We start from the raw sequence: 25,637 nt of genomic DNA on the forward strand, positions 1-25,637 counted from the left end.
CCCTCCCAGCTCTGACATCCTGTGTTCTAAGGGCCCTCCCAGCTCTGACATGTTCTGTTCTAAGGTCCTTTCCAGCTCGGACATTCTACTGTTACTCACCCTACTGTCTCCCCTTGAAGACTCAAAGCTTGCTTTGCTTTACACTGGGGTTACCTTTAGTCCATTATCTAATTTGGTCCTTATAGAAACATCCCAAGGAAAAACATTTTACATTATCTCATATCTTAAGAATAAGTACTTCACTTTATTCGTAGTCCGTAGGCTGTGAAGATACTGGGGCAATGGTACTAAGTTGGTGTTGAGGACAGCCCATCAGAATTAATGTTCTAACGACATTAGTCTCTTCACACTATTACCTGACCTTGCAGTGCTGGGCGGCCGCAGGGAGAAGTAAAGATGTTTCTAAGCTGGGGTGGAAAGAATACGACAGATCATACGATAGTTATTGGTCTTAGCTGAGAAATTCTGAGCAAGAAGCATTCATTTGACCTTGCCGAGCCAGCTATGGTGGAGGGGGCCGGAGGTGGGGAAGAACATTAGCATGAAACTCATGAGGAAAGAGTTCTCGGCCTGGCTTCCCCAAGAAGTTGTTGTCTGACCCTGGGCAAGCCTTTTGGTTTCAGTTTCCTTTTCTGTAAAACGAGGGTCTTGGATTCTTTACTCTCTGAGGTCCCTTCCAGCGGGGGTCTTCTGTCTTCTAAGGCCCCTTTTAACCCCTACATTCCTGGGACCCCAGATCTAGAACCAGAAGGGACCTCAGAGGACCTCATTTTACAGATGGAGAAACTGAGGTTCAGAGAGATGAAATGACTTGTTTGAGGTCATATAGGCAGTAAGAATCAGCCATGGAATTTGAATCCAGGTCCTCTATTCCAAGGTCCGTCTCATTCCAAAATTCTATGTTTTAAGGTCCCTTCCAGCTCTGACATTCTAGGATTTTATTACAATCAGTGTTCAAGGCTCCCTTGGTTTATATAAATATTCCTATTCTCTAAATTCTTAAAAAGAAATCTAGACAGGATCAAGGGGAAATCACTCCACACACACACACACACAGTGGGAAAATATTGCCTGATCCCCTCCAGAGAATGTTTCCATTTCTGAACTAGGTCTGTGTGGGCACAGGGTACCCTGAGACATGGAACTCAATTGATGCCTATCCAGTTCACGGAAAAATGCCAACAGGCTGAAGTTTAGCTTATGAGTCTCAAAATCTCAGTGCAGGAGGAGGTAATGAGCAATTCTATCTCCCAAATGAACACCAGGCCTTTGCCTAGGAATGAACAAATAAATCCCTGTTTTTGGAGCGTGTAGGGAAGCTCCATAAGCAATATTACTGCTGCCCTTGTTTATAATGGTTACATGGAGTGCAGGCAGTTCCCTGATCAATTTGATAAGCTTACCAGAAGTTGTGCTTTTGGGTGGGACTTTGGGTCTAAGAGTTGTTCCCTAAGCAAACCCCAGCTACAGGATTAGGATAGAAGACCTACCCTTGTCCTGATTTCATATGCTCTAACAACTAACTACAAAATGCTCTTGTATAATCCCTTTCCCCTGGGGCCCACCATTTAGCCGCCATGTTGTTTGTTAGCTACTCCCGGGTGCTAACCAGTGTTTGCCTTGGAAGAGGTGGAGTAAGGCGAATCTTTCTTTTTCATAGGCATCATTTGCTTCAAATGTTAATTAATAAACTCTCATTATTATGTCTGAATGTGTGGGAATCCTGGTTTCTACAACATAAAATTGGCAACATTCTGGTTTGTGTTCCTGAAATAAAGGATGGTGAGTGCACATTTCATGGACTATCGTGAACTGGCGAGTGGAAAGGGAGGCCAGTTGGGCCAGGGAGCCAAAAAGGGGTATGAAATGGGCCTTGGCATAGTAATGTATGGGGTAGATGGAAAGATACAGATAACAACCCCACAAGATTGTAGGCAGGACCCACCCAGATGAACCCAGAGATCCAGAGTTTCAAAGATAGTCTCTTATTCATCTCATCGACTGACTTTCTCTCTGACATCTAGCTACGGCAAAGCTACTGCTCAGCTGTTGGCTTCCCAGCTCCTAAATTTGGAAAAAAAAAATCACAAAGCTATTTGTGGCACAAAGTAAGTTTCAGATCCAGATGGATACTAGATCCAAATTTAGAGACAATCGTCTTACTTTCCACTGGAGGGAGTATTTGTGACCCTAGGAACACACATTTGGGTCCACTAGCCTGTCACCTGTCTTGTGTTTTACATTTCATCTACATAAATTACAGACTGCCCAATCAAAGATTTTATCCAGTGTGCCAGCCCATAGAAACCTGTCATTATACAGAACTGATCACAAACAGATAATTGAGAGGGATATTTGGAGACTGGTCATGCACTCGGGGTAGGACAAGACCAGATGTAAGGATCTCAGCCCCAGAGGTCTAACACTTTCACTGCATGTCTCAACCTCGGCCAGGAGGCTTCTGTTTACTTTCAATCAATGACATTTATTAAGCACCTACTACGTGCCAGGCATTGTGCTAAGCACTGGAAGTAAGTAGAACGCTGTGATCTTTCACCATTTATTTAGGCAGATGCATAACCATCATGTAAGATGCGAGATCCTTGAAGGAAAAAAAAAACCACATAGCTGATGTGTGTTCCTTATTGCATACCCAAAATACTGTGTTGTGTTTAGTTTGTTTTGTTTTGTTTTTGCCTTTTTCTATGCTACAGTTCAAACATAGAAGATCAATACAATTTGCTGTTGGTTTAAGACAAATGACTTCTGAGTTCCTGGCTCCGCTGAGTTCTCTGGTTGAACAACAAAAAAAACAAAAAAAACAAAAAACTTGGAAAAGCCAGTTTAAGACCGGAGTTTTAAGCTGTGGTCAACTCAGCTCTAACAGACTGGAAAGCCCAGGTAATAAATAAACAAAGCCCTCCCCAGTGCACAGGGCTGGGTTTCAGTTTCTTTCAAGGTCTTACTCATTCCCTCTTTGTGTGTTCCAGGACTCGGTAGGGAGGCGCAGAGATGGCCCGAGAGCCGTGTTCCTCTTGCATGACGGGCAGTGTGGCAGGAGTGTAGATCTCAGAAACATTGTCATTGTTCTCCAGGGCGCCATAGGAAAAAGAAGCTTTGAGGTCTGGCTGGACAGTCATTCCTTTGTCATGTATATTCTGCATACCTGAAAGGAAGCCCATTTGTTTGTTTGTTTGTTTTTTCCAAAAGAGGATCCCTGATATTGGGGAGGGTGGGGGGAATGGGAAGGCATGTTCACCCCAGCCATTGGCTAATTAGAGAACTAATTATGTACATTGTCAATTTCCTGAGTGCTTTGGATTTTCAAGGGAACACCTATAAACGCAACCTTTGAAAATTATAGTTGCTTAGCAACAGTAGGATGACTCTTTCAGAAATTATGCATGAAGACCAGGCACTGTCAAAAGAAGCCATGAGCGGATACCAAATGCAAAGGTTCATCTGCTTTGGCATAAAATGACCTTGGAAACAAGACAGTATCTGGCACATATAGGTGCTCAAGAAATGAATGCTGAGCAAAAGGAGATGAGGAGCATTCTTAAGTGGGAAGATTGCTGGCCCTGTAGTCCTTGCCTCTGACACTTATTAGGAAGTGTGGTAGAAAAAGGACTGGAGTCAGAAAGACCCAAGTTCAAATCTCAGAAGCGAACCAGCTGAGTAACCCTAAGCGTCACTTAACTTATCTCAGCCTCAGTTTCTCCATGTGTAAAATGGGAAAAACAATAGCATCTGCCTCACAGGGTTATGAGCAGAGGTGTGCTGGAGCCAGCCTGAATTGGCTAGTGAGAGCCAACTGTTAAATTTTCAGTGTAAGCATTTTTCCTTTGAAAATTGGCAAATGCTGCAAATTAGGTCTTGGTTTTATTGTTTGCTGGTTGTTTAGACTTAAGAAAGTGAAGGAGAAAATATTAATGATTCAGGTTAAACTTAAAAATATGTTGTGCATATGATTTTTTTTTTCAGAGAGCCAATCGTTAAGTATTTACCAGGATTCCCCTGGTTATGAGGATTAAATGAGACTATAAAAAGACTTTGAAAAACTTAGATCAATATAAAAAGCTAGCTATTATTATTGCTATCAGTGTAGCTTTGGGCAAATCACTTAACCTCCCCCCCCCCCCCCCCCCCCCCATAAAATGGCAAGGTTCCAGTTAGTTCCAGATCTATGATCCTACGGAATCACTGATGCGGAGGTAGGCGTCCCAGTGGTTAGTGTTGGGCTTGGGAGTCAGAACTGAGTTCAAATATTGCCTCAGGCACTTAGTTAACTGTGTGACTCTGGGAAAGTTACTTAACCTACCATCAGTCTTAGTTTCCTCATCTGTACAATGGAGATAATAAGAGCCCCTACCCCCCAGGGTTGTTGTGAGGATCAAATGAGACATCTGTAAAGTGCTTTGCAAACCTTAAAGAGTTATGTAAATGCTAGCTATTATTATTAATTATGACGGAAATTCATGGAAGACTCATTTTGGAAAACTTCTGTGTTGTAATCATAGTCAGCATTTATAGAACCCTTTAAGGATTGCCAAGTGCTTTACGTGTTATTTGTCTGAACCTCACAACAACCTGGGGAGGGAGGTGCTGTTGTCATCTCCATTTTACAGAAGAGGAAACTGAGGCAAGTGCCTTGCTCAGGGTCACCCAATTGGAAAGCGTCTGAGGCCACATCTGAACTTAGGTCTCCCTGACTCCAGGCCCAGCACTCAATCCACTGGACCACCTAATTGTTCATAATTTATAGAGAGCCAGTGCTCCCCAATGGACCCAAGAAGATAGATTTAGCCCTCGAAAATAATTCCTGGCCTAGGGAACCACTCTACCATGGGATTCTGCTGTGACATTTGAGCCCGTCTACCAAGGCAGTGGCGTCTGCACTGGTAGTAGGGGGGTCTACACAGGGATCCCGAGAAGGCATCTGGACTCCTCTATGTTGGTTTTCTGAGTAGACATTTCTGGTCCTGCCTTTAAATCTATAATGCCTCTTACACACAACATATTTTCAGTTTCATGTACAATTATCTTTTTTTATTATACTATGTTGTGGAAATGCTTGTTTTATTCCATAAATTACAAATAAAATAAATAAAAAAATTTTAAAAATCTATAATGCCCCACATCACGTGAGAGTTAACTTTTCTTTGCATCAGCAGTTTGGAATCTGCTTTTTGAGGTGCCAAATTTAGGCTCATAAATCTAGACCTAATTGGGGCAGCTAGGTGAGGCAGTGGATAGAGCACTAGCCCAGGAGTCAGCAGGACCCGAGTTCAAATCCAACCTCAGGCATCTGACACTTACTAGCTGTGTGACCCTGGGCAAGTTACTTAACCCTGACTGTCTTGCAAAAAACCCCAAAACAAAAAACAGACAAACAAAAAAATAAATCTAGACCTTGAAGGAACCATACAGGACACTGAGTCTAACCCCGCATCTTACAGGTAAGGAAACTGACAACACAGTTATTAAATGTCTGAGGTGAGATTTGAACCCAGGTATTCTTGACTATAAATCTAAAGCTCTCTTTATAAAGCATTTACCACTGTGCCTGGTACTTAGTAGGTGCTCAATAAATGCTTACAGGGCTCGGACTAGTCCTTCCTATGTCATTTCTGAATCCTATGGTCCTGGGGACAATGGGTATACCACACAGAGTGGAGGGAAATTTCTTCCTTTGATTCAAGAAAGAACTGCCTAATACGGGGAGTTGTCCAAAAGTGGAAGGGCTGCCTTGGGTGACGGGGGGCCACCCCAAGTCCACTGCTGGAGGTCTCAAGCCAAAGCTAGATGACCATTTGCGATGTGCCCACTTTCTGCCTCAGTTTCCTCATCTGTAAAATAGGAAGGGTGGAGGAGGTAACCTCTATGGTCCATTTCAGCTCTAAGTCTGGGGTCCAATAATAGGTTTCTTGTTCAGGCAGGGTTTGGATGAGTAAGGTACGATCACAGTGATTTCTTTGGGGTACAAATTGAACTAGATGGCCTCTGAAATCATCAGGTGGGCAGCAAGGTGGCCCACTGGTAGGGTGCTGCACTTCAAGTCAGGAAGACCCAAGTTCGAATCTTGCCTCAGATTTATATTAGTTGGGTGACTCTGAGCAAGTTATTTAATCTCTTTGTGCCTCAGTTTCCTCATCTGTAACATGAGATGATGGAATTCAAGGTCTCTTCTAGCTCTAAATCTGTGATCCTCAATTCCTATCCAGCTCTGAGAGCCTGTTAATCTGAGAAATCAATAAATATGTCTTAGCTAAATGTCTTAATTTGCATTTCTCTTAGTATTAGTGTTTTGGCGCAGTTTTTGTAAGGTTGCTGATTGATTGCTTTTCTTCATTTGAGAACTGTTCCTCTCCTTTGACAATTTATCTGTTGGGGAATGGCTCCTATTCTTTCATATTTGACCAACTCCCCATGGATTTGGGATAGTAGACCTTTATCAGAAGTTTACTGCAAAGATGCACTCCTACTCGTCTTTCTACTTCTTTTGTTTGGTCATTTTTCGGTTGTGTCTGACTCTTCATGACTCTATTTGGGGTTTCCTTGGCAAAGATATTGGAGTGGTTTGCCATTTCCTTCTCTAGATCACTTTACAGATGAGGAAACTGAGGCAAACAGGATTACGTGACTTGCCCAGGGTCACACAGCTAGTAAGTGTCTGAGGCTGGATTTGAATTCTGGTCTTCCTGACTCCAGCCCCAGTGCTCTACCTACTGTGCCACCTAGCTGCCCCTTTTCTACTTCCAGTCCACCAATTTTGTTTGTGCAAAACCTTTTCGATTGGGTATAATCAAAATGGTTTGTCTTAGGTCTTCAGATCCCTTCTATGCCTCCCCCAGAAATGTCATTAAGGCCCAGTTGTGGTTGGGGTAGTTGCCCAACACGCAGGCCAGGTGGTCGGCCATTCCCCAACAGATGGATGGTCAGAAGCAGAACCTCTGAGCCAGCTGTGAGTCCCAGGGAGGTTAGCTCCCTGGAGCCGCTGTCTTCTGTGACCAGCCTGTGTCTGGGGGGCCAAGGGCCATCCGGTGGCACTGCTTTCCTCAGCGCCGGGACGGAGGGCCTTTCCTATAAGTCAGCCTCATATGCTCAAAAGCCAGGCCTCTCCACCTGCTTGGACGGCTCCTCTGTACTTGGCCCAAAATAGTCAACAAAAGAGAACGCTGCCAAGCCTCAATTATCCCTGGATCACAGATCTAGAACTGGAAGGCATCTCAGAAGCCATCTAGTACCACCCCATCCCATTTTACAGATGGAGAAGATGAGGCCTGGAGGTGATGTGACTTGCATCATGAGAGGTGGGATTTGATTTACTTTTTTTTTTATATGAGGCAATTGGGGTTAAGTGACTTGCCCAGAATCACACAGCTAGTGAGTATTATGTGTCTGATGCCATATTTGAACTCAGGGTCCTCCTGACTCCAGGGCCAGTGTTCTATCCACTGCACCACCAAGCTGCCCCGAGAGGTGGGATTTGAACTCTGGTCCTCTGACTTCAGATCCAGTGTTCTTTCCATCCTACCATGCAAAAGCCATAGGTGTGGCAAAGATATGCAAATGGAAGGTCAAATGACAGGGCCTAGACCCCCCAGGAGAGAATGGTGCCCAGGGACTGCCAAATGAATTGATGGAGGAGTCTTGGTATGGAATCATCTTGGTCCTATCTCCCTCTGTTACTTTGTCACGGTGTGCAAGCAATCTGGGGTTCTCTAAGTCAAGGCCAGCTGAGTGTAAGCTGCAGCAGGTCCTGGCCAAGCCAGAAAGGCTTCCAGCACAGGTCAGGGGACAGACTGTCTGTCTTCTAAGGACCAGCCTGGCTATGTTAAGAGACTTATCAACAGAATGCTGTCTCCAGAGGTGGCTTTTTTTCTTTTTGGCCGTAGCAACTCATGAAATTGTCCACTAAGGGCACGGAAAAGGGTGGATGGGAAGGAAGAAAGGATGACCTGCATCAGCAATGGGGGAAGGTCCACTCTGATGAGATCATAGGTCTCTCAAGGAATCAGAGTAAGGAACAGACACACACACACACACACACACACACATATATACACATACACACACAGAATAATACCTCACCTCCTCACCTATCTGGATCTTAGCTGAGAAACAAGGAAGGAAACATATAAGGCCTCTAAGCAGCCAAAAGAGACACCCCAAAGTCCACACACCAAAGCTCATGCACTTTCACCAGAGATACTGGATTTCACAGTAATATGAGAGAGCCCCGCCGCCTAGCCTCCAGCTTCCAGACCCACCGAAGGTTAGAAGCAGCCAATCAGAAAGAAAGAGGGTGGAAAAGAGGGGTGACTACAAGCAGGCACATTGACTTCAACAGAGGAGAGGAAAAAAAAACATCACTAGCAAAAACAGATACAAGAACTCACAAAGCACAGCAGTTTGGGGCCATTTAGTGTAGGGGCAAAAAGTCCTATACACCTCAACAGCCTGAGGGCGTCGCTACAGTCTAGCACAGTACAATAATAATGAGTGTTCAGAATGACGGCCCAGAGTCAAATAAAGGGTTAAGTTATCTTCAGCATCCTCTGTTTAAGAAGACAGGGAAATGTGTAAGACATTGGATGGTTTTAAAATAATGACTGACATTTATATAGCCCTTTAAAATTCACAAAATACATCTATGACATTCTTTGGCTCTTGTCACCACCCAAGGAGATACATACGTTAGACTGTGAGCACCTTGAGGGCAGGGGCTGCCTTTTACCTTTCTTTGTCTCCTCAGCACTTAGCACAGTGCCTGGCACACAGTAGGTGTTTAATAAATGCTTGTTGATTTGAATTGACTTAAGATAGGTACTATTTGTCCCCATTTTATAGATGAGGAAATGGAGGTACTAAGCGGTCACACAGCTAGTAAGCTTCAGGTATTGAGTACTGAGTGCTGGACTTGAGTAGGGCAGGAAGCCCTGGGTTCAAAACCTGCTTCTGATGCTTACTAGCGTATTATGCTGGCCAAGTCACTTGACTTGGTTTCCTCATTTGTAAAATGAGGGAATTGAACTAGACGGTGGCTGTGGTCCCTTTCTAGCTTTAAATCTATGATCCTGGTAGGACTGAAACCTAGGTGTTCCTGACTCCAATTCCGATGCTTTATCCATTATGCTGTGCTGAGCTATCCTTTTCTTTCTCTCTCCTCTTTTTCCCTCTTTCTTTCCCCATCTTTTTTTCTTCCCCTCTTCCTGTTTCTCTTTCCTTCTCTCTTCCCTCTTTTTTCTTCTCCCTCTCTTTCTCTCCCTCTTTCCCTCTCTCCCTCTCCCTGTCCCTCTTTCCTTCTTTTTCCCCTCTACTTTTCTCTTTCTTCCCCTCATCTCTTTCTCTCCTTCCTGTCTTCCTCTCTCTTCTGTCTCCCCCCACCCCCACCTATCTCCCTCCTTCTGCCTCCATTTCCCCCCTCTCTCTCCCTCCTTCTCCCTCTCTTCTTTCCCCTTCTGAAATTGAGCATTTCCTTTTACTAGGCAAAATCATAATTCTGAGAAAGGATCCCTAGGTTTCACCAGACTGCCAAAGGGGTCCAGGACCCAAAAGAGGCTGCTCTAGAGCCACAGGATTTAGCATGAGAAGCATCTTTAAGATCATCTGGGGCCTAACCCAACCCCCTTATTTGCAACAAGAAAATGTAGACCAAGATAAGAGTGCAAGGACTACCCTAAGGTCAAAGAGGGGTTGAGGAAACCTTTTCATCCTATAATGAGGCAGCTCAGTGGCACAACAGATGGGGTGTTGCAGGGCCTGCAGTCAGATAGTTCAAATTCTGCCTCAGATGCTTATTAACTGAATGACCTGGTGTAAGCCACATAACTTCTCTCGGCCTCGGTTTCTTCAGGTGGAAATTGGGAGTGGGAGGGGGACTCAAAAGTCTCTCAATCTGTCAACCATCTCTAGCTCTAAATCTCAACCATCTGGAAGAGCCCTGACTATCCAGAATGACTCTTACACTGATGGTCTTTATGGCCTAGATTTTGATGTATCAAGCAATAATTCTATCATGGGAGACAGATTTTTCCCTCCAATAGAGAGAATGCAAGACATGGAGGGAAAGAGAAGTGGCTTCAGAGGAGTTGGGGTTTCCTTAAAAAAACAATAACTGAGTGAAGGGTGCTCGAACCAAAATACTCAATACAAGCCACCTGAGGCATCAACATGGTGGAGGGCCAGGGTTCAGTTCTGGCCTCAAACACTTACAGCTCTGTGACCCTGGGATAAGTTACTTAACCTCTGTCTGTCTCAGTTTGTCCAACTGTAAAATGGAGATGATAATAGTACCTATCTCCTGAGGTTGTTTGTAAAACGTGCCTAGCACAGTGCCTGGTGTGTAGAAGGGGCTATATAAATGCTTCCTCCCTTTGCTTCCCTTCCCCATGTTTCCATGAGCCCAGGGAGGGAAAAAGAACCATGGAAAAAAACAGAGATGACATGACAGCTCAGCTAACCTTTTGTGGGCAAAGTGCTCAGGCTTCTCCCCTCCCCCCTTCCCCGCCCCCTTCTCTCCACCCTTCCACCCCCACCCCCACCCCCATTCCCCACAGACAGTCCGAGGGTGAGGAAGGGTTACCTGGCATGGCGTCCATGGAAATGTAGGGTTCAAACGGAATGGCCTTCTTTCTGTTCCTCGTGATCAGGAAGACGCCCAAGAAGGCAACGAGGCAGCTGAGGAGAGCGGATAAGACGGGAGATGAAGTAAGGCCGCCAGCCAGACGGCTGGAGAGCGAGACTGAGACTGCTACCTCTAGGGGCAGAGAGAACGTGATGGCCACTGCACCTGGGAGTAGACTAGAGGGGCCTGGCTTGTCTCTGATCACCACAGAGTGGCATTTCCAGGATAACAATGACCGTCTGCTTTAGCCCCCTCCCTGCGCCTCCTCGCCAGCTCTCCATTAGCAGTGATTCGGAGAAAGAATTCTTTCCCTTGGCAGAGCCACCCGGGGAATGAATGATGTGGAAATGGGAGGAGTCTGGGGAACGGAATGAAGTCTTTGGGGAAGACTTTGTGTTCTCCTGCTGGAGACAACTTCCTAACTTCAGCAAGCCTTTGTGGCTTAAAATGATTCTCCCATAATGACAAAATGATCCTGGCTAGAAGACCTGAGTTCAAATCCAGCTTCAGACACCAGCTGGGTGACTCTGAGCAAGGCATTTGACTACTTCTTGCCTTAGTTTCCTCATCTGTAAAATAGGAATAATAACAGCATCTACCCTGGATTGTTGTGAGTCTCAAATGAGATTAATAATTGCAAAGCGTTTAGCACGGTGCCTGGAGCATGGTAGATGCTAGATAAATGTTAGCTATTATCGTTTTAGGGGTTAAACATATCATCACTTTACCGAGGGTGTCCTAGAATCAAGCGATCACAGATGTAGAATTGGAACAAACCTCGGAAGTCAATGGATCCAATCTCTTCGTTTCATAGATGAGGAGACTGAGGCTCGGGTGAAGTGATTTGTCCAAGCCTACACAGGTAGTGACCGTAAGAGGGAGGATTTGAATTCAGGTTCTCTGGCTCTGTGTGAGTGCCCCATGACTGAAGAGTAACTGAACATGGTACCTGAATGTAAAGGGACCCTACTTGTGCCTGAAGAGATTTACAGACAGGAGGAATTTAGAAACACATAGAAGGATTGGAATAAATTTAGGCAGAGTGAAATACGGTAACTTTGGGAATTAGGATGGGTTTGGAGGAAGAGGACCCATACTCAAGTCCCAGCTGTCTGTGTGTTTGGAAAAATCACTCTGTAGCTTTGGACAATGTTGATTCCCCCCTTCTCCCATCTATCTGTCTGTCTATCTATTTATGTATCTATGTATGTGGGTGTATATATGTATGCATATATATATATAGATATATCTATCAATCTCTCTCTCTCTCTCTCCAGCCCTAGTCTCTCTCCTAAACTCCTGTCCTGAATCACCACTGCCTTTCAGAGGCTCAAACTGAATGTCCTATAGGCATCTCAAAATGTGTCCAAATTATGGATGATAATAATAACAATGATGTTAATGACAACAATAATAATGAGGATGATAATAATAATAATAATGACAATAATAATAATGAGGATGCGGATGATAATAATAATGAGGATGAGGATGATAATAATAATAATAATGATAATGACAATAATAATAATAATAATGATGAGGGTGATGATAACTAACATTTATATGGCACTTACTCTTTGCCTGTACCATGCTAAATGCTTTACAATTATTGTCTCATTTGATCCTCACAACCACCCTGGGAGGTAGATATTATTATTCCCATTTTAGGAGATGAGGAAACTGAGGAAGACAGAGGTTAAGTGCCCTGCTCAACTAGTATCTGAGGCTGAATTTGAACTCAGGTCTTGACTCCATCTGCTTCATCTAGCTGCCTCTTGAAGTCTCCAGAAAATGAGAGAGGCTGGATTGCATGACCTCCAAAGGCCAATGCAGCTTGAAATCGATGATTTTGAAATATAGTGACCCATTTTGGTCTCAGAGAATACAGGATGGAAGGCATGCCCCCTCCTCTTTTGAGAGCCGAGGCATATGGGAATGACCACAGGGATGGATCATTCCACACAGTCAGAGGTCATTTTGTCTGCTGGTTTTTCTTAACTGGTGCTTTTCCTTGTTATAAGAGAGGATATGTAGTTTGAAACGATAGCAGTATGAAAAACAAAAAGCATAAATAAAGCCTTTTTTTAAAAAATTAAACTGTGTGTTTGTGTGCAGGCAATGAGGATGGGCGTTAACTCACCCCAGTGCAAACATACATATGTGGAGAGCATCCTCACCGATGAAATCCAAGTAAAATGTTGCTCCTAACATAGAAAAAAACCACATAATATATTTAAGTACTTTTCTATAACATAATTTAAAAAATAAACTTGAAAAGACTCCAAATACACCACAATATTCATAGCAGCACTTTGTTTGTGGAAACAGAGTTGATACATTCAGTGACTGGGGCAAAACTGTGGTACTTGAATGTAACAGAATATGACTGTGCTGCAAGAGATGACGAATGTGATGAATACAGAGAAGCCTGGACAGACTTACCTGAACTGATGCAGAGTGAAGCAAGCAGAACCAGGAAAACAATACACACTATGACTATTATGATATAGAACAATAGAACATGAATGATGTGAAATTACAAAGACCAAATGTAGCCCCAAAGAAGAGAGCTGAGGAAACCCCATCCCCTCCTCCTACTTCCTGTTCAGCTCCTTTGCTGAGGGTTGAGGTCCACAGATGGAGAACATTGCATATTTTTTGAAGTGCTGACTGGTTTTGCTGGATTTTTTTCTCTTTTCTTCCTCTTTATCTTAAAAAAATTCTTTGTTATAGGGAATGGTTCAGGGTAGGGGGAGATACAGGGAAATCTAAGCAATGTAAAAATGAAATATAGCAAAAAATTTTTAAAAATAAAAACTAAACTTCAACAAAAACAATCAAACACAAAATAAAGGGCAAGACTTTTTTTTTGAACTCCCATCTCCTATCCTTTAATAAGGCAGAACCAAAGGAATTAACAACTAACAAATAAGCAAAGAAAATGTGTTTGTGTGCTGAGTTCCCTTAACAATAATTACAGACATCTACATAGCATAGGATCACAAAATCATGCATCTAGAACTGGGAGGGACCTTAGAGATCATCGAATCCAAACCCCTCATTTTACAGATGAGTAAATGGGGTCCAGAGAGTGACTTGCCCAAGGTCACACAGCTAGTGTTAGAGGCTAGATATGAAACCAAGCAATTCAAGATTGGCAAGGCACTTCATGTCCATGATCTCCTTTGAGTCCCAGGACCTCATGAGGTACTCTGTGGAGAGTATTATTTCCATTTTACAGATGAGGATACTGAGGCTTACACTGATGAAGTTGCCTATGGTTGTAATTCTGTTAAATGTCAGGGGGCTGGATTTGAACCTAGGTTCTCCCTGACTCCAGGCCCGGCACTTTTACCATTAAATCACACTGCTTTCTGGTATGACACGTGCTCAATGTTTCACCACCATTTGCCCTGTTTTCTTTCTGTTTATATTCTTTTTGTTGTTGTTGGGTTTTTTTTTTGTCTTTTTTTGTTTTGCTTTTTGGTAAGGCAATCAGGGTTAAGTGACTTGCCCAGGGTCACACAGCTAATGTCAAGTTCGGATTTGAACTCAGGTCCTCGTGACTCCAAGGCCAGAGCTCTATCTACTGCGCCACCTAGCTGCCCCAGTTTATACTCTTTTTGAATCAACTAAAAATACACTGGCTGTAGGGCTGAATTCTGCCTCTGATATTTAATGCCTGTGAGACTGAGCAATCTCAGTGTCCTCATTTGTAAATCGAAGGGACTGGGCTAATTGGATCCTGAGGTCCCTTCCTCCTCCCTGTACCTCAAAGACACAACATTCTATTGATCTGCTCCATGCCTTTTCACCCACCGTCCCCGTGTCTGGGATTCTCTCCCTCCCCATCTCTGCCTTCTGGCTTCCTTTGGATCCAAACTAAAATCCCACCTTCTACAAAAAGCCTTCTCAATACCCTTTAATCTACTGCCTTCCCTCTGTTGATTATTTCCAAATTATCCAGTCTCTAGCTTGTTTGTACATAGCTGTCTACATGTTGTCTCTCCCATTAGGCTGTGAGCTCTTCAAGGGCAGGGACTCTCTTTTACCTTTCTTTGTATCCCCAGAATGACTGGCACATAGTAGGTGCTTAATACACGTTTATTGACTGACTGCCTTTATCTATTACTATTGATTAGTAATATTTATTATCATTCATTCATTTATTATTTTTCACTATTTACTATTTATCTAAGCCATGCTGCTAGTTGATCCGAATATGGCCAAACCCTTAAAATAAAATCACTTTGGAAGGAAACTATACATGTAGGCAGCCAAACACACTCATTTCTTATAGTAGGACCAATTGGCAGCAGAAGGTGGGGGAAGAAGCAATAGACTTGGAGTTAGGAAGCCCAAGGTTCAGATCCCCAGATTTGGCTCTCATTGCTGAGTGACCACAAGCAAAATCACTTCTCTCTCTGAACACCTCTCTCAAAAACACCACTGATTATTTATACAGGCGCCATAATGCATAAAGCACCAGGCCTGGAGTCAGGGAGACTCACCTTCCTGAATTCAAATCTGGCCTGAGACACGTACTAGATCTGTGACCCTGGGCAAGTCACTTCACCCAGTTTGCTTTGGTTTCCTCATCTGTAAAATGAGCTGGGAAAGGAAATGGCAAACCTGTCCAGCATCTTTGCCAAGAAAACCCCAAATGGGGTCACGAAGAGTTAGACATGACTTAAAAATAACTCAACGACAAACAAAAAAAAATTTATATAGGCCGCACTTAGATTTTAAAGAAGCCATATTTGGCCTGAAAGACTGCCCAATATTTGGACTAGTTATAACAAGTACTGGGAAAAGGGAGGAGGAAAAAGGCATTCCTAGTAACACAGCTGCTCTCTTCTCATTCAGAGTCTTCCTATCCTATCCCTACTCTTAAGATTTGCAGTGGAGACCTGATTTTGAATCCTGGTTCTGTATGATCTTAAGTAAGTCATTTAAACTCTTTGGGACTCAGTTTCCATCATTTCCAATGGAGACGATATAATTTGTACTATTACACAAAGTGATCATAAGCAAAGTGCTTTGCAGACTGTTAATTGCTCTAGAAATATGATACATCCTTACCATACAAACATTGAGGATTGTTCGGCTGACCTTGCCCAGTAGAACTCTAAAGAATTTGACCTGCAGAACATATCTCAAGACTCACTAAGGTCCCCTGAGGGAGGGTGCTAAGGCAGCTATGGGTGTCTGTAGGTTTCCTGTCAGAAACTAAGGATCTAAGATCACCTCTCACTGGAGTCGGTGGTGCAGAACTGATGGACCTAGGGGTCATGTCCTACCTATGGTGCCTTGGGTAAGTCATTTTAGTTCTTTTAGCCTCGGTTTTCTTATCTGTAAAATGGGGATAGATAGTAATATTTGCAGCCCAGAGGTGTTGAGAGAGAAGCATTTTGCAAACCTCAGAGCCCTCCAGAAAGATGTGCTCTCTTATTATTTGTTAATGCTTGCATGGAATGGTTCCCAGGGCAGTTAAGAGGATTAAACATGATGGAGGAAATTAAGAGCTTGGTAAGGCCCTTATGTAAACATAAGTTAAATTTTTAAAGGATTCTCATGGATGTTTACTTTAGCATGGTTTTTTTTAAATGTTTGATTGGTTTTTTAAAAATTTTAAACTTAAGCAGTAAATAAAATGGGCAATTCCACATACAGAGTAGAACAGAAAAATTTATTTAGTTTCCCTGTGCCCCCTGTCAGCACCTCAGGAATACATAGCTCAATGAAAGTTAGGGCTCTTCTTAAGGGTTTGGGTCAAAAGATTACAATGTAATTATAGAGCTATAACTGAATCACCACAAACTATAATCTAATTACAGAAGTAGAAAGAACACATGACTGAGGACCAGAATGAGTCCTGCCTTTGCTAATTATGAGCCATATGACCTCAGGAAAGCTACTTCTCTGGTCCTCAGTTTCCTTACCTATAAAATGAAGGTTAGATTAAATGATCTTTAAGAGCTCTAGATGCTCTAAAATTCTCCATATTAAGGCCCTTGTCAGCTCTGACATTCCATGTTCTAAGGGTCCTCCCAACTCTGACTTTCTCTGTTCTAAGGTCCTTTCTAGCTCTGATAACCCTCTGTTATCTCCATGTTGCCAGTTATAAAAAAAAGAGAACATAGGCATTTCACAATAGTTACCTGCCGTGATTGCGATGGTTGTAGACAGAATGTAGCCTACACTGGCGATCAAGGAGGAATCATAGAGCTGGGTGGCCTGGCTTAAGAAGCTTCAATAAAGAAAACAAGACATTGATCAGTTCCTGGGAAGAAAGGTCGGGAAAGTTATGATTCAATTCCCTGACTTTGAGAGGGTTATGCTGGACCCTAAAATATCAAGAAAGTAGCTAGTATCAAAAGAACCAAGGCTATTATTACTTTCATATTACTTGGCATCACATTTGAGGAAAGAAATGGTGCTTAAGAAGATTCACTTGTTCCTGGCTCTCTGCTGGCCACCTTTCCAACTCAGCCTAGTGCCTGGCACATAGCAGGTGCTTAGTAAATGTTTATTGTTGACTGATGGATTGTCGTGGTTCAGAACAGAGGATGCTAATCACTCCTCTCTGTAGCAAGAGGGGAGATCTGGACCTTTCCAACCTCAGACCCTCCATATTCTGGGTAGACCAGGCACTGTTCCCTGAATATTGCCCCTCGGATTTTCTGCCTCTGTTAAAGTTCTTATTTCTTCTACCTGAAATTCTAGCCCTACTCTTTCTCCTCTGAAGGATGGGTTAGTATTCTACAAGGTCCACTTCAAAGACCTCCTCCATGAAGCCTTCCGCTTCCTCTATCCAGATGTGATCTTTCTCTCCCTTGAACCCTTATGGTGCCTTGGCTATACTCTTCTCATCACATTTTTTTATACCCTCCATTGTATCATAGCTCTTTTTAAAAAAAAAATTATTTTTTTCCACTTGTATATAAAGACAATTTTTAACATTCATTTAAAAAATTTTTTTGAGTTCCAAATTTTTCTCCTTCCCTCCTTTCTTCCTGAAATGGTAAGCAATTTGTTATAGGTTATATACGTCTAACCATATCATACCTCTTTTGTACACTGACCCTTTCCCTGCTAATAAGACTATAAATCCCTTGAGGGCAGGAACTCTGCCATTTTGGGGAACTCTTTGTAACCCTAGCAACTAGCAAAATGTCCTGCAATCAGGGACTGAGTAGGCCTGAGTCAATTAAGGATATTAGAGGAATAACAGAGCTCTCTCTTAAGAAACTAACATGGGACAGATAACTAGGGAAGGTGTTCTGTTGCTCTAAGCTGGCTCTCATCAGATATTTCTTACATCCTCAGGGTTAAGAGAAACCTTGTGGGATCTTTGACCTCTTCGTGGCAAATGAGATGCCACTCCAGGAGGGGTCAGCTGGGGAGTACAAATATTGTCGATATCTTTCATTATGTGGCTTTTCGTCTCCCATGATTTCAAAAGCGGGACCTAATCAGCATCTGAAAATGGAAGACGGTAATGGCAGCAAGAAGAGAAGGTGGCTTACGCGGCTTGATACACGGCCGTGGCGACCATGCACACCAGCATCACGTAGAAGATGGGATAGTCAAGCTGGAGGTTCCCTTGAATTGATAAGACCAGCATTCCTGCCACAGCCTTGACTGTCACCACTGTCATGGAACCTGGAAATGATTCACAGAGTTTTAAAAAATTATTTTCTTAAAAAAACCAACCAAACAAAAACAAAAACATGTACACATATATTATGGGCATTTCCCAATATTACCGCCCCCCCCCAACCCCCATAGAATTCTACCTGATAACAAAGATAAAACTGCACGATAAAACAATCATGTCTTACAGTGCATACAATACAAAGGCATCCAGGTGGCTCAGAACACAGAGCGCAGGACTTGGAGTCAGGAAGATCTGAGTTCAAATCTAGTTTCAGACATTTACTAGATGTGTGACTCTGGACAAGTCACTTAACATCCATCTGCTGCAGTTTCCTTATCTATAAAATCAGGATAATAACAGCACCTACCTCCCACCGGTTCAGGATCAAATGAGATATTTATAAAGCGCTTCACAAACTTTGAAATGCTATAGAAATACTAGCTATTATCACTATTATTCTATACCCATAGTCTCCTGTCTCTCTACAGAAAGGAGTGATCAGTGTTTCATCCTCTATTCTGAACTAAGACCATCCATCAATCAATGAACAATTATTAAGCACCTACTGACTGCAAGGTACTGGGCTAAATGCTGGGGATACAAAGAAAGACAAAAAGATAGTGCCTGTTCCCAAGTAGCTCACAGTTTAAAGAAGGAGCAACAGGCAAACTCATTACATTTAATTTTAGGAAAGTTTTTGTTTACTTAAAAAATGCTATCTCTACCTATTATAATAGAAGCTCCTTTAAGAGCTGGGACTATGAAGAGTTTCTATTCATAGCCCCAGATCTTAGCAGAGTGCTTTAAACATAGTAAGTTTGTAAAATGATTTTCATCCATCCACCCACCCATCCATCCATCCATTCTTGCAGTCACTGTGCATGTAGCTCAAAAGGAACATGAGATGCACAAATTTAGAGCCATCTCCACTCCAAATGTTCCTATGGACTATCTGTACCTGACCCGTGTAGAGCCTTCTGAGCTCAGACTGGCTGATCAGCCGGTCAGGACACACTGTACCTTAACCCCGACACAGTGACGTCATTGTGGAATGGAGGACAACGAGCAGTTTACAGTTCTGCTTTCTTCCCTCTTATTAGTTCCTACCTGTTTCTCTGAATTCCTCATATTTGTTATTTCTTACGCCATAGTAACATTCCATTCGTCATATAGCAGAATTTGTTCAGTCATTTTCCAAATCAGTGAGCACCCACTTTATTTCCAGTTTTTTTTCCTACTACATAAAGTGTTGCTATGAGTATTTTGTTATATGTAGTGCCTTTTTTTTTTCTTTGATCTCCTTGGAAGTCAGTAGTGCCCACTACTGAGATCAGTAGGTCAGAGTTTCAAACCGTTTTCCAGAAGTGACTGGATTAAATTACAACTCTACCAACAGCGTAGACATGTGCAGGTGGGTGTGTTTTAGTAGAGCGTCACAGAGGACTTGAGTGGGCCATTCACTCAGGGTCTCAATTTCCAGCTTAAATTCCACCTTCTCCTAGAAACCTTTCCCAGTCCCTTTTCATTCTAGTGCCTTCCCTCTATTGATTACCTCCAATTTATCCTATCTACACCTTATCTGTATATAGTACTTTGCATGGTGTCTTCCCCTTCCCCCTGCACTAGACTGTGAGCTCCTAGAGGGCAGGCCTGCCCTCAAGGCAATGCACTGTCTTGTGCATTTCTTTATAATCCCCAGTGCTAAGCACTCTGCTGGGCACACAGCAAGTGATTGGCTAATGCTGACTGACTGAGAATTTTAAAGGAGTACAAAAAAGAGGGAAGTAATTTAGGATGCTTGGCTTTTAAAGCCCTTCACAACCTAATCCCCACTTACCTTTTCAGTCTCATTCTACCCACTCTCCTTCCTGCCCACCGCAGTCTAGGGGGATTGGCCTTCTCTCTGCTCCTCACAAACAGTACTCCCTCTCCCATCTTTGCATGGGCTGTCCCCTACACCTGAACGGAGCTCCCGCCTCACAGAATCCCTTTCTTCCTTCAAGACACAGCTCAAGTACATGAAACCTTATCTGATCCCCACAACTGCTAATGTTCTCTTTCCTAAAATACCTTCTAGTCAACTTCCTTCCTTTTATTTTTTATTTATTCTTTAGAGACGTTATAGATACATGCTGTCTCCCCCAACAGAATGTGAGAGATCTAGGAGCAGCGATTATTTAAATATTTTTGTCTTTGTGTCTGCAGTGCCTACCAAAGAGCCTGGTCCACAGCAGGTGCTTAATAAATGCTTGTTGACTGATTGAGATGAGGTTGGAAAGGCAGATGTGAAGAGCAGCAGATGGGATCTTACTAAATACCATTTCATCGTAAAGATCTGATGTTATGCCATAACAAGAGTAATAATAATAATGTTTGTTATCTCAATACTATGCTTCTAAGTTTATTATGCTTCTTTGGCGCCATCTTGATAGTCTAGACTCCAGCTGAACTCACTTATAGTCAGCAAACTGAATTAGATCTTTTCTGACCTTTCCTCCAAGGAACTGACCCAAGGTGCTTGTTTCCTTCATTGAAGTTTCTTAAGCCAGGCCACCTAGCTCTATGATTCCTCCTTGATTGCCAATAGAAGCTACATTCTGTCTACAACCGTCACAATCACGGCAGGTAACTATTGTTTTGTTGTTTAATTAACAACATGAAGATGAAAATGTATATGTAAACAGGCTAATTAAATATTCCTTACTAAGCCAAGCTGCCTTTTTCTGTGGTATCATTTTGCCTAATTAAGATTATAAAATCAAAGAATGTCAAAGCTGAGAGGGCTCTTAGAACACAAAGTGTCAGAGCTAGGAGGGGCCTTCGAACACAGCATGTCAGAGCTTGGTAGGCCCTTAGACCATGGAATGTCAAAGATGTCAGAACAGAGAATGCCAGAGGTGGGAGGGACTCTACAACACAGAATGTCAGAGCCGGGAGAGTCCTTGGAACACAGAATATTTGGAGAAGCCTTAGAAGGTGATAGGATTGTTACCTTCAAGTATTTGAAGAATGGTTATGGTGGAAAGGATCAGATTTGTTCTGCTTGGCTGCAGAAAGAAGAACTAGGAGCCATGGGCAGAAATTATAGGGAGACAGATAAAAGTGTGATTCAATTATGTGTTTCTAAAAGGAAAAACTTGATCAGCACTGTCAAAAATCAGAACAAGATGCCCCAGGAGGTAAAGGGATTCCTCACACAGGAAGCTTCCAACAGAGGCTACCTGACCACCAGGCATTCTCTCTCACATATCACTCAGTTAACAAGTACTTATTAAGGGCGTACTACATACCAGGCACTGGGCTAAATGCTGGGGGGTTAAGAAAAGGCACAAAACAGTACTTGCTCTCAAGGAAGCTAACATTCTAATGGAAAGAGCCGGACTAATTGAGTTTTTGTTATTTGGAAAATGAAGGAGAGGGATTAAATAATCTTTACAGTCCTTCCCAACTCTTAATCAATGGTTCTAAAATTCTAAATATTTGGTTACATAAATAAAATGCTAACCATATGGATCTAAAAATTATAGAATTCCTAAATATGTGCAAGGCCCCTTCCAAGTGATGGAAGACTTTTAAAGTTGTTTGTTCCCCATAAGATTCTCTCGTTCTAATTAAAAAAAAAAAAAAGTCCATTTCCAAAGGCATAAGAAGAGTTGGAAGCCAACTAAGTGCCTATGTGGCACCATGGCCAGTTTCTTAGACTAGAGCATGTGGCACATGTGCCCAATGTAAACACTGGACTGCAGGCCATTGACGTGGGCTGGTGGACGCCACCTCTGCACATGCACACACTTCCCTCTTCCAACCCTCTGCCCAGGACTTGCTGGACCAGTTCCTGCCAGGGACATGCCCATCACACACCTCGCCCCTTTGTGCTCACAGCTGTGGCCAGTGTGTGACTGTGTCCTTGCCCTGCCCAGAAGTCACAAGGAAAAGATTTGGAACCTTGGCACATCGTTTTTAAAAAGGTCACCAACCTCTGTATATGGGGCAGGGCATGCCTGGAATCCCCTCATTTGAGGGATTATCCCAAGTCTGGCACTGTTTGGGAAGCCCCTGGTAAGTGGCCAGTAGGCTGCCTAAGGAAGGGCAAGCTGCCCCAGGCCAGAAACTGGTCAGGTTAAAGCTCCTGTTCCATCAGCACGATGGGTCACGAGCGGCTACTCTGCTCGCCGCCTGGGCAAGATAGGGAAACCCAGTCTGAAAGGAAAAAGAAGGTTATCAACCCCCTGGCCTGACACACATACATACACACATGCACACGCACCCCTATATTTATATGTATATATGTGTGTATGCATGTAGATAGATAGAGAGATATAGATATGGGGGTGTGTGTATGTATGTCAGATTTGGGGGTTGATAACCTTTTAATCAACATTCTATCTATCTTAGATAGATAGTATATGTATGTATACAGATACATGTATGTATATGTATGTGTGTGTGTGTGTGTGTGTGTGTGTGTGTGTGTGTGTATGTATATATGGCAGCTAGGTGGCTCAGTGGATAGAGGGCCAGGCCTGAGTCAGGAAGACTCATCTTTCTGAGTTCAAATCTGGCCTCAGGCATTTACTAGCTCTGTGACCCTGGGCAAGTCACTTGACCCTGTCTGCCTCAGTTTCCTCATCTGTAAAATAAGCTGGAGAAGGAAATGCAAACCACTCAGGATCTCTGCCAACAAAACCCCCAATGGGGTCACGAAGAGTCGGCCGAGAGTGAAACGACTGGACAGCAACAGATTTATATCTATAAAAAACTGACACACAGAGAGCTGTATCTGTAGACATAATTGAGATTTTAAAATGCGTGCATATGTGAATGTATATGTAAGTATGCATGCCTACACACACACACACACACACACACACGTATATATACACATATTTACATTAACTTCAGTTATACATACAAAATCATAGATCCAAAGTTGGCAGGGCCACCATCGAGTCCAACTTTCTCATTTTACAGATGAGGAAAGTGAGGCCCAAAGAGAGTAAAGCTCATTTCCTTGTCCAATGTCACAACATCATATGATAAGTATCAAACTCAGGATCAGAACCCCAAGGTCACACATACAGTGTCAAATGCAGAATCTGAACCCGAGTCTTTAAGCTCCAGAATTATTGTTCTTTTCCTGTACCAAGATGCCTCCCTCTTAATGACTATTTTCACATGACAGCCATAGCATCACTTCCCGAGGAGCCTTCTCAAATAAAGACAACAATTGATTAAAAACCAGCTATTGACACCCCAGCATGATGTGTTTCGGGGTGTGATTTTTTGCCAGAAGAGAAAAGAGGGATTCAAAGAAAGGGGGATGAGCTCTCTTTAGAAAATTCAGCAACTTACCACCGCTCAATTCAATGATTTCAATGTATGCTGGGGTACCTGTGAGTCTTTTTTTGTGGGGAGGAGAGAGTAAAAGATAGAGGAGAGGAGAAAGAAAGGAGAGAGAGGAAGAGAGGAAGAGAGGGAAAGAGGAAGGGAGAAAGAAAAAGTGAAAGGAAGGAAGGAAGGCAGGAAGGGAGGGAGGGAAGGAAAGGAAGAAAAAGAAAAAAAGAAGACAACCCTCACCAAGAAGAGCAACCAGAAGGAGGATCACGACTATGTAGTTGACGTTTTTCTCCTTGTAGAAATACAGCAGTAAGCAGAACACAATGATTTCCACGAGCTACAAAAGAAGAGATAAACAATAATCCATACTCATCCACGTGAAACCTGCACCATTCACAGTTCCATCTACATAAAAACCCTTCAGGAAAGTCCTTTCCTGAGGCTGCACAATGCTGCGGTGGTGACTCTTTGTCCTCCACATCTATGGAAGCCCCGTAACCTCTGCATCACCCAGCGAGGAAGCTCTGAGTATAGCAAGAGAGTGGTGGAAGGTGGGCCTGTCACCTGAGAACCAGCCTGGCTAAGCCTGGAGGCAGGATGGCGCAGAATGAGGTCTGTGGCTATGTGACCCTGCACAAGTCCCTTAACCTGACTCTCAGTTTCCTTATCTGCAAAATGACGATAGTAATAATTGTAACGCTTACCTCATAGGGTTGTCATGAGTCTCTAATGGGCCCAGGAAATCACAGAATTTGAGAGCTGAAAGAGAACTCAGTGGTCATCTCTTCCAACCCATACCTGATAATAATAATGTCCAGAATAAGACAGCTGCCAAGTGGGCATCCAGCAGCTGCTTGTAGGCCCTTGGAAGGGAGAGCTCTCCCCATATTAGACTTAGATTTGCCTCTTTGCAAGTTTCACCCATTGTTTCTGGTTATGCCCTCCAGGGGCAACCAGAAAAAGTCTAATTTTTCTCTTCAGCTACCTGGACCAGGCTATCACGTCCGTGTCTGGATCCTCCAAGCTAAACATTCAGAGTTCTTCAATTGGTGGATAATGTACAGAAATAGGGAGGATGGCGTATACTTTGCCAACTTGCAAGACCTATACATGTGCTAATTACTGTTCCTCACCAGGTTAACTGCAAAGCAATGAATTCTTTTGTGACAGCTCATAGATTCAGAGCCAGAAGAAACCGGAGAAGCCATTTTGTCTACATTCTCCCCACTCTCCACCCCTCAGGTTGTACAGATAAGGAAATGAAGGCCTGTAAAAGTAAAGGGACTTACCCAGCGTCACAGAGTCACTAATATCAGAAATGGGACTTTCACTAGGTCTTCCTAATGCCAATGTCAATCCTGTATACACTAAGACATACTGTCTCTACTAAAGACTGTCTATTAAGTAAGAGAGTTGGGTGTGATATGTATTAGTGGAAGTAATACCCACAAGAACAAAATCAGATCCTTGACAAAGTAAATCTCTCTCTCCAAAAGTCTTTTACTCCTCCGTCTTGGCTCCGCCCCCTTTCCAAAAGTCTTAATGAAGTTTTAAGCTTTAATGGCTGACATCTTCTGTTCTAAGGCCCCTTCCAGCTTTACATTGTAGGTTCTAAGAACAAACTCTGACAAATCAGGTTCTAAGGTCCCTCCCATTCTGACAATCTGGGTTCTAAGGTCCCTTCCAACTCTGACATTCTAGGTTCTAAGGTCACTCCCACTCTGACAATCTGGGTTCTAAGGCCTCCCACTTTGACATTCTAGGTTCTAAGGCCACATCCACTCTGACATTTTATGATCTTAGGTCCCTTCCAACTCTGACATTCTAGGTTCTAAGATCCCTTCCAACTCTGACATTCTAGGTACTAAGGTCCTTCCTACTCTGACAATCTGGGTTCTAAGGCCTCCCACTCTGACAATCTGGGTTCTAAGGTCCCTCCCACTCCGACATTTTATGATCCAAGTCCCTTCCAACTCTGACAATCTGGGTTCTAAGATCCCTCCCACT

At 43.1% G+C, this 25,637-nt stretch overlaps 1 protein-coding gene across 2 annotated transcripts in view; it reads right to left on the reverse strand.

Moving 5' to 3' along the window:
* Nucleotides 1–2,546: 2,546 nt before the first annotated feature.
* The window catches only part of NIPAL3 (NIPA like domain containing 3), a 54,088-nt gene continuing 30,997 nt past the window's right edge, over nucleotides 2,547–25,637 (reverse strand). For both annotated transcript variants that reach the window (XM_027841440.1, XM_027841439.1), the window contains exons 7-12: nucleotides 23,871–23,967; nucleotides 18,163–18,298; nucleotides 16,795–16,883; nucleotides 12,774–12,837; nucleotides 10,589–10,683; nucleotides 2,547–3,166 (exon numbers count right to left, since the gene is read on the reverse strand). In XM_027841440.1, coding sequence (XP_027697241.1) covers nucleotides 2,967–3,166; nucleotides 10,589–10,683; nucleotides 12,774–12,837; nucleotides 16,795–16,883; nucleotides 18,163–18,298; nucleotides 23,871–23,967 — 681 coding nt within the window. In that variant the 3' untranslated portion in view covers nucleotides 2,547–2,966. The remainder of the gene's footprint in view (nucleotides 3,167–10,588; nucleotides 10,684–12,773; nucleotides 12,838–16,794; nucleotides 16,884–18,162; nucleotides 18,299–23,870; nucleotides 23,968–25,637) is intronic.

Source organism: Vombatus ursinus, unplaced genomic scaffold, assembly GCF_900497805.2.
Source record: "Vombatus ursinus unplaced genomic scaffold, bare-nosed wombat genome assembly UNPS02014859.1, whole genome shotgun sequence".
Taxonomy (NCBI): Eukaryota; Metazoa; Chordata; class Mammalia; order Diprotodontia; family Vombatidae; genus Vombatus; species Vombatus ursinus.